The sequence below is a fragment of the Alligator sinensis genome, unplaced genomic scaffold (genome assembly GCF_000455745.1).
Source record: "Alligator sinensis unplaced genomic scaffold, ASM45574v1 scaffold161_1, whole genome shotgun sequence".
In the NCBI taxonomy this organism is placed as follows: Eukaryota; Metazoa; Chordata; order Crocodylia; family Alligatoridae; genus Alligator; species Alligator sinensis.
The window spans coordinates 2804731-2819018 of record NW_005841974.1 but is presented as its reverse complement, the minus strand read 5'-3'; the positions used below and the strand labels follow the sequence as shown (position 1 = coordinate 2819018).

The 14288-nt window shown below is 54.0% G+C and overlaps 1 protein-coding gene and 1 long non-coding RNA gene across 5 annotated transcripts; one reads left to right on the top strand and one right to left on the bottom strand.

Annotated features, from left to right (window-relative positions):
• Positions 1-4976: 4976 nt before the first annotated feature.
• CCR10 (C-C motif chemokine receptor 10) lies at positions 4977-10297 on the bottom strand. Of its 4 annotated transcripts, none has more exons than XM_006020955.2 (3): positions 10201-10297; positions 9466-9525; positions 4977-6687 (listed from the first exon to the last, which is right to left on the bottom strand). In XM_006020955.2, exons 2-3 carry the CDS (start codon positions 9490-9492, stop codon positions 5617-5619), a joined length of 1098 nt encoding a protein of 365 aa, XP_006021017.1. In that variant the 5' UTR covers positions 9493-9525; positions 10201-10297; the 3' UTR covers positions 4977-5616. The 4 variants fall into 4 exon arrangements, with proteins under 4 accessions (XP_006021017.1, XP_006021015.1, XP_006021016.1 ...); XM_006020953.1 differs by lacking the exon at positions 10201-10297 and adding an exon at positions 9906-10194; XM_006020954.1 differs by lacking the exon at positions 10201-10297 and adding an exon at positions 9935-10194.
• A 2-nt stretch (positions 10298-10299) lies between these two features.
• Positions 10300-12272, top strand: LOC102383857. The gene is made up of 3 exons (XR_323483.1): positions 10300-10488; positions 11719-11923; positions 12050-12272. It is a non-coding gene; the product is annotated as an uncharacterized LOC102383857 (long non-coding RNA).
• The last annotated feature ends 2016 nt before the right edge of the window (positions 12273-14288 follow it).

Here is a 14288-nt window from a genome sequence, read left to right as displayed (position 1 = left end):
GGCCCCCCGCATGATCCGGGGACAACAGGGCAGACCCTACAGTGAGAGACTGCGGGACTTGAACCTATTCAGCCTCCACAAGAGAAGGCTGAGGGGGGACCTGGTGACCGTCTATAAACTCACTAGGGGGAACCAGAAGGGTTTGGGGGAGACGCTGTTTCCCCTAGCCCCCGCTGGCATAACAAGGAGTAATGGGCACAAGTTGATGGAGAGGAGGTACAGATTGGACATCCAAAAAAACTACTTCACAGTTAGGGCAGCTAGGTGCTGGAACCAACTTCCAAGGGAGGTGGTGCTGGCCCCTACCCTGGGGATCTTTAAGAAGAAGCTGGATACCTACCTGGCTGGACTCATTTGAGTCCCGTTTTTGTTTTTAGGGTTTGTGGTTTTGTTGTTGTTGTTGTTCTCCCGCCCTGGCGGGGGGTCGGGCTAGAAGATCTATTAGGTCCCTTCCGACCCTAAAACTATGAAACTATGAAACTATGAAACTCAGCTCCTCAGCAGTGGATCCTGGCTAGAGGCAGCATGCTAAAAGGAGATTACAAGCCAGAGCATGCCACGAAGTGTTGCCAAGGGCTCTTTGTGGTTGGGACAGGCAACAGATGCTCTGTAAAGCCAGGAAGGTGTGGAGTCTGGCCCCCTGGAGGCATTCTCATAGAGCCAGCCTAGGCCAGAAATACCCCAAGGAAAGAACCAGTCCTCAGCACAGGAAAGTGCCAGCAAGCTCATATCTGCCAGCTCCAACTCCCAGCACAGTGTGGTCATAGTGTGTTGCCAGCAGCACTGTCAGGCCCAGTTCCAGCTGCAGTACCAGAACCTGTGTCAGTCCTGTGGCCCATGAGCCAGCAGGGAGGGGTATCATAGGGAGCATCTCAGTTGCCTGTTGTCCTTTCAGGCCATATCTTCATTTGGGACCTGGCTGGAGCCTGCTCCTCCTTACTGGCACAGAACAGATCGGACCAGAGCACTGGCAATACTGGGCCGGTGGCAGCCACAGCCAAAGCATTCAGGCCTTGGTGCAAGATTGGCAGGCTGCTTCTCCCCTCTCCTACTGCCCTCACCCCATCTGCCTAGCAAGTACCTCCCCCATCCTGTGCCTTTCCCTAGTCTCCATGGAGTCCCTCAGCACTCTTCTCCCCACCCCAACAGGCTTTGTACTTCCATCCAGAGAGCAATACAGCCCTCTCTCCCTCCCCCACAGGGTGACTCAGAGCCCAGGACTGCAGGAAGGCAGAACTGCTGCTGGGCTCTGAGCTCCAGCTCCCCTGGAGCAAGGGGTGGTGGGGTAGGCGTTGCACTGTGCCGCAGATGCTCTGCCAGCCTGACTGGTTGTCGGATGCTCTGCCAGCCTGACTGGTTGTCGGGGCATGTCCTGGCCTGCAGGGAAGGAGGGAGGGAGGGAGGAGGAGGAGGGGACTGCACCTGAGCTCTGCCTCACAGGCTGGTGCAAGGTGTGGGCTGCTGTCAGGACCATTCCCCAGTCCCCCACAGACATGATGAATGTCATGTCTCCGTATAGAAAAGCCCTCCTCCTCCTCCTGCTGTGTAGTTCCTGATAATGGGTTCAGCTCCCCTCCTCCATTACCTGCTTCCCCTGTGCCTCTTTGAGATACGGGGGAGCTAAACTGACCCAGGTGCAGCAGCGATTCTGGCCCCTGGACTGTGATCCCACCAGGGCCTGGCCAGTTTGGGCAAGGCACTGGTCCTACCAGCATATGGACCTGGCAGGGAAACCTGGCAGTTTCCACCTAGCAAGGGAAACACCATGTACCTGGGTCCAAAAAGGCAGTTCTCCTTAAGTGTTCCCAGGGATAACTGTTCTTCTGGTGTGATTTAGTACTCCCCAAGGGGTTAGGGCTTAAAGCCCACTTTATGGAAATGGGAGGCTCCTCTCTAGCTTGCTCCTGTGGCCATGTGGCTGAGGGCAGGCAAAACTTGGGGGCATCTGAACCCCCAGCCTCCAGGCTTGGGCCTGCACATAGGATGCCTGCTAAAAGACTTTGGAAATATCTGAAGCCCCTGGTGGGGGTGGAGGAAGTTTGGCAGTTGTAGGGCCACTTATGGTTCTGGGCTGACTCACAGATTTGGACTCGATTTGGCTGGGAACACGAAAAATGTATTTAAAAAACAAAACAAAAGGTTGAACACAGCATAAGCAGGGTTATGAAGATCCTCCTCCCATCCTTGCCCAGGGGTGCAGTTCACAGCACCCCAGCCTCACCGGGTCAGAGGAGAAGCACTGTGGGCATAAACCTTGTGAGCCACCAGAGGACATGACCCCTTTGGAGCCAGTATCTGTGGGCACCTGTGGTGTGTACTGGGGGGTGCAGCCCTTTCACCCCAGACTGAATGCTTGCAAGTTCAGATCCCCAGGTGAACCAGATCTCAGGTTTTTTTTGGGAGATAGATAGATAGATCATCTAGCAAGAACTTTTCTTCAGAGTCAGTTTTTTTATTATTATATATATATATATCTATATACACACATCGCTCCTCTATCATAAGTTTTCCATCACACATCCTAAAACCGCATTAAGAAACCCATGCTTCCCGTTACAATAAATGCACCCACTCCCCTGTGCTTCTGCGCACCCACCCTCCACCCCACCTACCCAAATCACAGTCCTTTAGTCCAAACCCTGATTTAGGGTTTACATTCTCAGTTCATTCACTGTCCTTGTCACTGTTGATGTTGCTGCCACTTCCACTGCTGCTGATCCTGTTGTAGTCCTTCTTGCTGTCTCCAGGTCCAGTTGCATCTCTGTCCTCTTCATTCTCTTTGTCCACTTCCCCTCCTGTGGGGTCTTTGAACAACCTGTGCCAGGTATCACTTTTCCAGATGAAGTTGGCTATGTCTTCTCCATCCTTGCTCACCAGTTAACAGTGGTAGGACTGAAGTTCACTCAGAAAGATTTTAACACAGTCTGTTTCCTTGAGCTCAGTGTGCTTGTATAACAGGAGGTTCCTGCATTGCCACAGGACAATCCTGACACAGGACACAAACTGGTCGAAAGGCATTGTCTGGGACCTCTGCTGCTCAGTCGGGTATCTGTACATTAGCACCTCCCTTGTCATCAGCCTGACTCCTGTCACTCTTTCATGGAGCCAGCTTACCTTTTCCCACACACCTTTGGCATATGGGCAGTGCCATAGGAGGTGGTCAATGGTCTCTGCTTCTTGTTGGCAAATTTCCCTGGGGCAATTGGGTCAAATCCCTTGTCCCTCCCTGTACCTCCATGCCCTCACTGAGAGTACTCAGTACACTATCAACCAACTCAAGTCCCTGTGCTCCTTGTGGAAGATCTGGTTCCAGATGTCTTGGCAGTCCTCATCAGGGAGCGTCTCCATGGTTGATAACCTGTCTGTCTCTGACTGTCCTCTGTATCTTTTTGTGGTTGAACATAGTCACTGGTCTTTCCTTCTGTAACCCATCCTTGCTCCAGAACTCATTCAACACCCCGTAGAACCAGGGCTGCTCCATGGTCCACGGTCTCCCGTTGGTTGGTATGTACACCCCCCAATATCTCAGGTGACCTGCAAAATCTTTACTAGACAGGCTGTTTTTGTCTCTGGCCCAGTCAGCAGCTTGCAAATCTGGCATGTGTACTGTGCTCCCAGGAACAGGTGGATGTCTGGCATCCCCCTGCCCCCAGCTCATTTCTTTTTGTACAGGGTCTTCCTTGCCACTTTCTCCATTCAGGATCCCCAGAAGAAGACACAGCACTCTGGTTTCTCTGGATGATATGCTTTGCAGGGGGGAAGACCAGTGCAGCGTACAGAAGCACTGGTAGCAACACTGCCTTTATGAGTGCCACATGGCCACCCATGAAGATGTGATGCCCATGCCACATACTCAACCTCTGCTTCACCTTGGCCTCCTTCTTTTCCCAGGCCCTCCTTCCACTCAGCTCCAGGTCAAAGTCCACCCCAAGGATCTTGAGCCACCTCACGGGGGACCAAGACCCCCAGGGACTCCAGGTCTCTGAGCTCACATACAGCCAGGCAGGTGCTTTTGCTCACATTGAGCTTGGCCCTCACTGCTGGTTTGTAAATCAATGTGTGCCACAGGACTCTTTTTACTGCACACTTATTCTTGCACAGGATGTTCAAATCATCCATGTAGGCCAGGACTTTGGCTTGTTCCTTACCTCCCCCAGGGATCTGGACTCCATGGATCCCAGGGGTCCTGCCTGATGCACTGAGCCAGGGGTTCGATGTCATAGATGAAGAGGATTGGGGAGAGTGGGCAGCCCTGACAGACCCCCGACTCTATCGTGATCCGCTCACTCAGGAAACCGTTTACCAGCACCTCGCTTACATTTGTGACAAGTTCCCAGGTGTCTCAGGGCCAGGCCAGGAGAAGGCACTATCCCTGTGACCTTGCTAGGGCCAGTGAGTGCCCATCTGGCAGAGGAACTTTCCAGACAGAGTGGCTCTGGGCCAGAGCACAGCTGAGCTCAGGCTCTCACTAGCAGTGGGCCAGGTGGCAGACTGAGTGCTGACTTATAAAGGTTTGGCTAACCTGTCTTTTTGAGACTCCAGCACCTGCTTGCATGACCCCCTTGACCAGGGAGGGAGTCCACAGTCAGGCACTGATACAAGGTGAGCCAGCAGCGGGACTCAGCCCTGGTAAGGGACAGGAGGCAGAGCTGGGTTCTGCTGCCCCCTGCAGGGCATCCGGGGATGAAGCATGGATTCCCAGCCAGGTGGGTTTCTGGCAAGGGGAACAACCAATGGATTTAGTGGGGCTAGGCCCATGAGAGCCATGCTGGGCACTGCAGCATGGCATGGTTTCATCCCATTGTAGCCCATCTGGGGAACCCATGGGAACATAAGAAGTCCCATACTGGCCCAGACCAATGGCCCCCTATCCCAGTAGGTTGATGTTCTGCCAGTGGCCACCATCACTTTTAATTGCATCCCCCCAGCATTTCCAGCAGCTCTGGAAGCCAGAGAGGTCGAAGTTCCTAAAACCATGCCCTACAAAGCTGGATATGACAGCTACCATCTGGGACCACTAGGGCCCCAGATGGAACAGGGGCAATAACGATCAGGGGCAGGGAGACATGGGCTCTGAGAACATATGGCCCACTTCTTCATTTGTTGTGATGAAGGCCATTTGAAGATGTGGCTTGGTAGCATATGGTCAGGTGCCTTCCTTGGCCTGGGGCAGCTCACAGAACAGTGTGTGGTGAGAGAAGCAGTGCATCATGTTGCTGTAGCTATCATGGTCCAGGGAGCATGCAGAAAGCAGGGCTGGTTTGGTGATATCTTTTATTGGTTAAGCTGCATGGTAGAGAGAGATGTCAAACAAGCCTTCAGGCACAACAGACCCTTGCTGTATTTGTTGGCTAGTGAGGAAGGAGCAAGGGGTGGGTCAGACTTTTCCCCCCCCCAGCCTGTGCAGGCCCTGCACAGACCCAGACCTGTCCAGCTGGGAATGATGGCTCTGCAATGGCCAGAAGAGGTTGCTGTATGAACACGAAGCTCTGCCCTGCCCTCACTGGGGTCGACTCTAACACTTCATTTAAGCCAGGGACAGGGAGAGGCCAGCCATGGGACTCTAGGTCTGGCCTCCTGCACTGCAGAGCAGGGCTACATTGAGAGCACTGCCCCCTATACCACCTCCTGGCAGGTAGAGAGTGATCCCCTGCGGCTGCTGCTGGAGCAGGCAGGGCATCCATCCTGTGCCTGGCCCACACAGCCAGCATCACTAGCCAGGAGCCACAACTCCCTCTGGAAGCGCTCACCCACAAAGGCGTAGAGTACAGGGTTGAGGCAGCAGCGGAGATAAGCCAGGCCGCTGGTGATAACCAGGGCCAGGTCCTTACTCCGGCTCTGGGCACAGCTCATCTCCCGATGGCCCAGCAAGTCAGCCGTGTCCAGGAGCACCATCAGGCTGTGGGGCAGCTGCAAACCCACAAAGACAAGCACCAGAGCCAGGATTACCCGCAGGGCTTTATATCGCGGGCAGGTACGGGTGGTCAGCAGGGTGTGGGCGATGGCAGTGTAGCAAGAGGCCATGACCAGGAACGGCACCACAAACCCTAGCACAACCTGGGCCAAGTTGGTGGCTCCCCTGGCTGCTTTGGAGATGCTCTTAGGGAAGACCACCCTGCAGAGCTGCAGGCCCTGGTGCAGCTCAGTTTGGCTATACACGAACTGGGGCAGGGCCAGCAAGGTGGAGAACAGCCAGGCCAGTCCAGCAGCAAGCCAGCCATAGCGCTTGGCACGGGGCCGCAGACGGTAGGCAAGAGGTGCCCGGGTAATGGCCACATAGCGGTCAATGCTGATGAAGGTCAGGAAGAGGAAGCCGCTGTAGAAGTTGAGAGCATAGAGGCCCTGCAGGGCCTGGCACGAGCCAGTGCCCATAAGCCAGCCCTGCAGCAGGCCAGCCACAGCAAAGGGCAGTGTCAGGAGCAGCAGTAGGTCAGACACAGCCAAGTGGAGCAGGCAGACGTCAGTCACACTGTGTGCCTGGCGGTAGCGGGCGTGGGTGAGCAGCACCAAGCCATTTCCCATCACACCCAGTAGAGACAGCAACACGTAAACTGCCGGCTGGTAGATGCGAGCAAAGCCTTGCACGGCCCCCTTCTCACACAGCTTGGGAATGATGCCATCCTCCCATGTGGCGTCAAAGTATAAATCAGTGGTAACTGTAAGCTCGGCCTCCCAGGGGCTGAAAGTCTGGGATTGACAAAGAAATAACATTAGCAAGGGTTCCCCCTAGGGAGCAGAACAGAGCACAGCACAATTCAACACAACGCAGCACATACCACTGTGTAGCGACACAGCATTGCAGGCCAGTTAGTGAAATGGGCTCTGGGATGAGACCCTGAAAACAGGCACCTTAGCACTGGCCCTGCCAGATGGGGAGGCCTCTGGATGCAGTGAGTGAGTTTCTGTCTCACACCTCACCCACAAGGCAGCAGGGTGATTTCCAGACACCCAGTCATTGCAAGAGCGGCAAGGCTGCTCGCAGCTCTTCCCTCCTTGCGTGGGAAGAGTGACCCCAATCACAGTTTCCCTGTGTTCAGGGAAGCCCTGCTGCTGGTACACATCACTCCCCAGGCACCACGTAAGCAGCCCTCACTCTGGGCTGCAGCTGGAGGACTTGCGGACAGCTCAGCATTTTCTAGCAAACAAGAAAAATATCTGAGGCCAGTAAGGCAAGAGTGACATGAGAGGGATGAACACTTAGCACCCTGCCCTCGAGCTGCCCAGTGCTCAGCATCCGCACACAGGCTTGCACACTCACTGACCTGAGCTGGGACAGGGCCTGGGCCTCTGTAGGATGCAATGGGTGAGCAAGCCATACAAGCAGGTATCGGGGGTCTCAAAGGAGAATGGATCCCAACGAAACTAAGCCAGCCAGTGCAAGGCATCCTGGGGGAGAAGGTGCATACATGTGCCCAGAAACCAGCAGACATGTACACAGAGTGCAAAGCACACACCCTTCTGCTTCAACACAGGTTACAGAGATGGAGGGCCATGGGGACACACCCTCTCCCCACTTAGGAACCCTGCTCTCAGTCCTGAGGCCCTCCTGGGGCTTGCTTCCTCTCCTTATTCCTAGCTGCCTGCTTTGCTGAATGCATCACGTTAGTCTCAGTGTCTCCAGCCCAGCCATGGGGGTGGGCAGGCAAAGCCCTCCCAACCATGATATTCCTCCAGTGCTGCTTGGGGGATCCCTGCAGGGGTCTCATCATATCAGTGGTGATGAGCTTGTGTCCCACTGGTGCAAACTGGTGTAAGCACCTCTGCCAAAGGGAAACTACAGCAACAGACGGCAACCAAAAAGGGTCTCACAGCTGCAGTTTCTTTCTTACTCGGCTGTGTGCTGAGCTGAGGGCTGTGGTAAGACCTACAAGCTCAGGCCTTACAGAGACCTAGATGCCTTCTCCTGCTCTCAGCCACAGCAATTGCAGGGCTGTGTGGTGTACTTTGGGGCATGAAGCAGCCCAGTGATGGCACAGACAGTCAAAACTCTATACATCTGTAGCAGAAAGCCCCCTTTTCCTCTTGCCTGCATTTGCTCTCCCCTCTTTGGATATGTTTCTCTTTTTCTTCCTTTTCTTCCTTCCTCTCTCTTCCACTTTAAGATAAGGAATTGTGTTTTAAAATTTATGTGTGCGCATTTTGTCTCTCCCCTTGTATTTTGGTATTTTTATCTATTTGTGTGCCATGGCATTTGTAGCTTATATTTTATACTCCTCACCTTTCAACTAAATGTGTTTTAGTAAGTTATACGTTGTAACAATGTTAACAAGGGCAGGAATCAAACTGTCCTTCCCTGTATCAGGCTGACCTCTGAAAGAGCGAGTGAATCAGTGATTGAATGCCTAACATGGAAGCAGGCAGCAATTAACACCTGGGAAGCTGCAGATCAACCAGCTGAAGAACTCAATAGAAGACAATGTAACAACCGGGAAATCTCTGATCAAGGGCTAGAAGCCCAGGCCTGAGTTAATCAACGCTGGGGACCAACTTTTGGACTGAATATCTCCAGATCGACCACTCCCAGAGCCCTATTCAAAATTCATCAACGGACTCCCAAACCTGCATGTACATGCGGACGACCCCTGGGGCTGACAGATGCCGTCCATTAGCCACCGAGGTGGGGGGGAAGTCCCACGAGGGTCAACGACCCCTGGATTGGGCAAACCTGAAAACTGGGGAGTCACCAAAGTCTGCCAAGGACAGATAAAAGGCAGTGAAAAGTGACCCTCAGTAGCGCCCTCTTGATCTCCAACTCGACCAGACCTGTCCAGCCAGAAGGACCAGCCGGTGACCCCCTTCTGGAAGATAACACCACGCTGAAAGAAGCCTCAACGACAGACTCTAGCACTTGTAGGATAGGTATACCTGACTCTGTAGCCTGCTACTGTGTGTGTGTGTATGTGTGTGCATGTGTGTGGGGGGGGGGACCAGCCCCAAGGTTTATAATTTAACTCATTACAGTGTTTCAATCCACCTAATAAACTAGAATTTTAAGGATCCCAAGTCGGACATTTGTAGCCAACACATCCCATGCTGGCTTCTGCCCAACAGCCATCCACTGAAATCCTGGAGCACAAAGCACTGCCCTGTCTTTCAGCAGCAGGACTGTGCCAGTCCAACTACATGGGAAGCAGCTTCCCTGCAGATGTAGTTTAGCCCCTGACCCCTGCATGGAGCTTGGTGTGGATACAGCCTGGAGCTCCATAAAGGGCCAAGGCCTGGGGGCTGCACTCCCCACTAGTGGGAGCTCAGCTGTGGTGGTGAATCCCAGCTTGGAAAGGACCATGGTGGGTCCCAGGAGGGCTACTCAGGACAAGGCACACAGATCAGCCCTGCCAGTGGCTCCTGGTCAAGCTGATTCACTTATTTTTATGGGTTAAAAAGAATCTTTATCAGGAAAACATGGGTTTCATCTCAAACAGAAACCACCCCCGCCCCCACCTTAGCAAGCCGGCAGACCCTCACCTGGTTGGAAGCAGGCATCTCATCCATGGCGAAGCTGCAGAGATGTCTTATTCATAGGTTCTGAGGCACAAAACACGTTCTGTGGTTGAGCGTATGCTGAGCTGATACAAATAACCCAGCCCTCTCCCCCTCCTCCACCCCTGCTTCTGACCTCAGGGTGTGTCCTGCAGTAGTCTGAGCCCTCCCTCAAGAATGTGTGTCCAAAAAACAGGGGCAAAAAAAGCATAAGGTTCAACTCCTAGGGGTACCCCACGTGCTCTTTGGAAACCAGCCCCAGAAGGCAAGGCCTTGCGGTCCTGTCTGGGTGACTGGATCGGTCTGTGGCATAGGCCACAGAGCACAATACAGCAGAGACCCCCTTGGTGCCACTGAGTAGAGGGGGAACATTTGGGACCACACCCCCTTCCCAGCCCTACTACTCTGGGTGTTTGCTACTTTACCCCATGGAGCAATGGGTCATGTATGGCACCTGCTCCCCTGCTAGCCCCCACTGAGGCAGGAGAGCTGCATCTGACACCCCAGCAAGAACACACGCTCCGAGTCCCAGGCTGCTCATTGCAAGTAACTCGGTTGGAGGCCTACAGGGAAATGAAGCACAGCAAGGTGCACTAGATAAACTGTGCCAAGGTGCGCTAGATAAACTGTGCTATGTGTCAGCATAGTGGTAGCACTGCTCTCAGTGGAATGAGGCTAGTTTATGCCAGCAGGAGTGGGGGTGAGGTGCTGTCCCATTACTTGCAGTGGATCACTGCTACTCTATGTCAGCTGGGGATCTGGCCTGATGCTCCTAGCCATGTGATGAGGTATTGCTCTCTGCAGCTGATCCAGGACACAGGGCTGGAGCCTGGCTTCCTTAGAGGAAATGCAGTGGGTTCTGGGAAGCATAGGCAGCCTCTGTTACAACATCTCCCCCAGGGCTCCCTGCAAGCCCCACCAGCTCCCCACAGCCAGGGCCTTTGGAAGAGGTCCCCTCCTCCTGCTCTTAGTGGATGCAGTACTACTTATAATTTTACACCAGAATTGGTAAGCTTCTTATTAACATGCAGATTAGTATTTGTCAGGGGTGGTGCACTGCTTTTTTCTCCATGGGGGCTGCAAGTCAATGTCAGTCTTTAACAGGCTTTCTGCCTTTTGCAGTGATAATCCCACAATCCTCCCTTTCTCGGGTGATGCAGTCATCCCCACAGCGGCTTATCACTGCTTCGCCTTTCAGACCCTGCCCATCCAAGCTGCTGTGCTGTCCCCCACCCAGCCTGTGGTGGAAGGGAGTAGAGCCTCTCACTGGTGATCTACTAGTGCTTACTGTGTTCTCTTTTAGAAGCAGCTAGAAATCAGTTAGAGCAGTAAGGTGTGTGTGCAGCCCTATTGGGGAGTTTGTTTATCTCTGTGGTTCCTCTACCCTCCTTTGTTGTATAATGCTTTTAGTCTCACTTCCTATGAACAGCAGGATCCAGGCTCCCCAGCTAGTCAAGCATCACGCTGCAGTGCAGAAACCTGGGACAGAGCCTTTCCAGGTGCAGCTGCTTTACATTCTGGCACCCACCGCTAGTGTTAATGCAAAGAAAGGAGCAAAACCCCCAGCCCAGCACGGTGTCTGAGAAGGTGAGGGAGAAGGGGGTAAAAACCAAAGGAAGGTAAGGGATTTAAAACCAAAGGGAGGGCACCTCAGGGTGCATGCAAAGTGGACCATATAAGTTGTAGAGAGGGTGCAGCCCCATTTCTGCTGGGAACAGTGCTCAGGGCACACACATGGCTGTCATCACTACTATTTGCTGCCCCCAAATCCCTGTTTCACCCTGCACTGCAAGGCTGGGGAGCAATGCTCAGCTACTCCAGCTCCTGAAGACATTACAGAACAGCCAAGTTGCAGGTGGACTTTCAAGTGATGGACAGCCTTAGGACCCTGGCAGGAATGGGGAACACCTGCAGGGTAGGAGCATCCCAGGCTAAATACCAACTGCAGAGATGGAGCCAGTACTGAATTGGCTTCAACCTGGCCTAGAAAGACACTTGCCCCATCCAACCCCCCTGTCTCAGCCTGTGTCAGGCAGAGGCTGTTGGCATGATGGGGGTTCCTGGCCTGCCTGTGGCCAGGGGCATGGCTTGACGGCTCTAGCCTTCACTTAAACCCAGCAAGCAAGACTGGTACTGCTGTCTCTCTGCTAAGAAACCAAACAGATGTCCTGTCGCCACCACAGCCTGGGGCCCAGCTGCACCTGGGGCTTTCTGTTCTCTTTTTCACCCTCATCCTAGGTTCTGTCTCAAGCCAAGCTCCCACCCCCTCACTGACAGAAAAGAGTCAGCACCCACCACAAGCAAAGGACAAGGGCCTGTGTGACCCCCAGCCTGGTCATGGCCTGGTTCCCTCCCCCTCTGCCCCAGATGCTCTTCAGTTCATGGAAGAAGACACCTCTTTCTACCTCCAGCAGCCTGCCTGCACCCTACCACATAAGCCAAGGTACCACATGACAGGACCTAGCAGAGATGAGCCCCGTGTCCATGACCTTTCCCATAGGGTTGGGCAGCCTCTTCCTTGTGAATCATGCTGTGTGGTCTCCCATGACTAACCTCCTCCCTCCCCCAGGGATGGTACACACCAACAACAAGCTTCTGGGGTGCATGCATGCTTAGAACTTCTCTTGGCAAAGGCTGGCCACCCCACGGCAGTGCAGACTGTCACAGAAGAGATGCATGCAGCACATATCCCTCCTGATGCAACAACTACTAGACTAAGAAACTGAGCCCAGGTAGGCTGCCTGCTGTTTGCAGAGACCAGCCCCTGGGCTTACACAGCCCAAAAGCACTTCCTTCCCTAATGGTAAGCCCTCAGCACCATTGTACCTTGGTGCCACAGGGTTCCAGATTCAAACCCCTGCTGTGCCTGTCCCAGAAACAGGTGCAGCCTCTAAACCCCTTCTCTGCCTAGCTAATATGCTATAGCTCTGTGCTGCAGCAGCCCTTCTAGAACAGAGGAGGAGGTCATTTCCATGGCCCTGTCAATCCACAGCCTGGACTGTGGAACAGCAGCTGGGTGGAGAGAGGGTTCAGAAGGGCTGACAAGGGGGCAGTCAGTGCTAACCAGGATGGGTTTGGGATGGTTTTGCTTGCCCAAAATCTGGGGATTCTGATTGCAACCTGGGAAACACCTTGAACTGGCCCAAGAGTCAGGGGTGTCTTATGCACAGCTCCAGGCACACCTGAAAGATGAGGGCTCCAGGGAACCAACCCCCACTACAAGAAGCAGAGCATGAGGGAGGGGAGGGAAACAGTTAACAGTGTGTTTGCAAAACAGGCCCCAGGCAGATGTGGTAGTCAGCAAACAGATTAAGCCCTGCAGGGTTAAGGGGCTGCCTAACTCTTCACTGCTTGGGATTTAGCCTGGTTTGTTCCTAAGCATCTGCTTTTACTTTCTCACCCCATCTCCCTGCAGGAGGCTAAAGCCAGCTGCCTCTGTGCCCTGCACAGCAATCTCCACAGCCCCAGAGGCTTCACTGTATCCTATACTCTTGCCCCATCTGCCTCTGCAAGGCAGCTTGGTGCTTTCCTCCACTCTTCCTTTCATACCCCCTGAGACAGGCTGGGAGTCTGCCTGGCGCCATGGTTGGGGCAGCAGAGACCTGCCCTTGAGCCAGTTATGGTACAGAAGGCCCTTGCTCAGGGCCAGTGGTTCCCAATCTGTGCTACGCATACCACCAGTGGTACACAGACAAACTGTCAGTGGTATGTGTTAACAGATTTATTACAGTTACTTTATATAATAAAAAATTGCTGGTAGTACTTAAGGTATCATTTTAAATTGGTGCTGCGCAGTCTGCCAGAGTTCAGAAACTGCTGGCTCAGGCCCCTCCTCAGCTCAGATGCCCCCACTCCCAGCCATGCTTGCAGCCACAGCTACCAGCACCTGCCACCCCATGCCAGTCTGGAGCCTGTATAGCTGGGAGACACAGGGGGAAGTGGGGTGTCCTCACATGGGGGGAAGGCCCCTGGTCTCCTGAGCCCTGCCCCTGCCTCCTCCTCAGTTTTTTTGTTTGTTTTGTTTTAAAGACATTTTTCATATTCCCAGCCAAATCAAGTCCAAATCCATGAGTCAATCCAGAACTGTAAGTGACCCCACACCTGGCAGACATCCTCCACCCCCACCAGGGGCTTCACATATTTCCAAAGTCGTTTGCCGGGCACCCTACGTGCAGGCCCAAGCCCAGAGGCTTGGGGTTCGGCTGCCCCCAAGTTTCACCTGCCCTCCGCCATATGGCCGCAGGAGCAAGCTAGAGAGGAGCCCCCCATTTCCATGAAGCGGGCTTTAAGCCCCAACCCCTGGTCGGGTACTGAACCACGCCAGAAGAACAGCTCACCCCGGGAATGCTTACGGAAAACTGCCGTCATGGCCCCAGATACATTTATTTCTTTATTTTTATTTTGAAAGACATTTTTTGTGTTCCAAGCCAAATCAGATCCAAATCCCCAGAACCGGAAGGGGCCCTTACAACGGGCAAACATCCTCCACCCCCACCCAGATACTTCCAAAATCTTTCGGCAGGCCTCCTGCCTTCACGGACCCAGATATACAATGGTTCCCCTGCCAGGTCCACAGTGCCTGGGGCAGGCCCCTGGGTGGGCACTGCCTGCCCCTTGCTGTGTCTCAGGCCAGGCTCCCCTCCGGCTGACAGGAGACTGGCAGCACCCACGGCAAGCAGGGAGCAGAAGACAGGGGCTGCACCTTCTCTCCACCGCCACCTCCCAAGGGCCGGTGGGCGCAAGGCGGCTGTGCCCGGCCTGGGTGCTCCGAGGGCGGCAGGGAGGCAACGCGGGGCCGCCGCATGTGG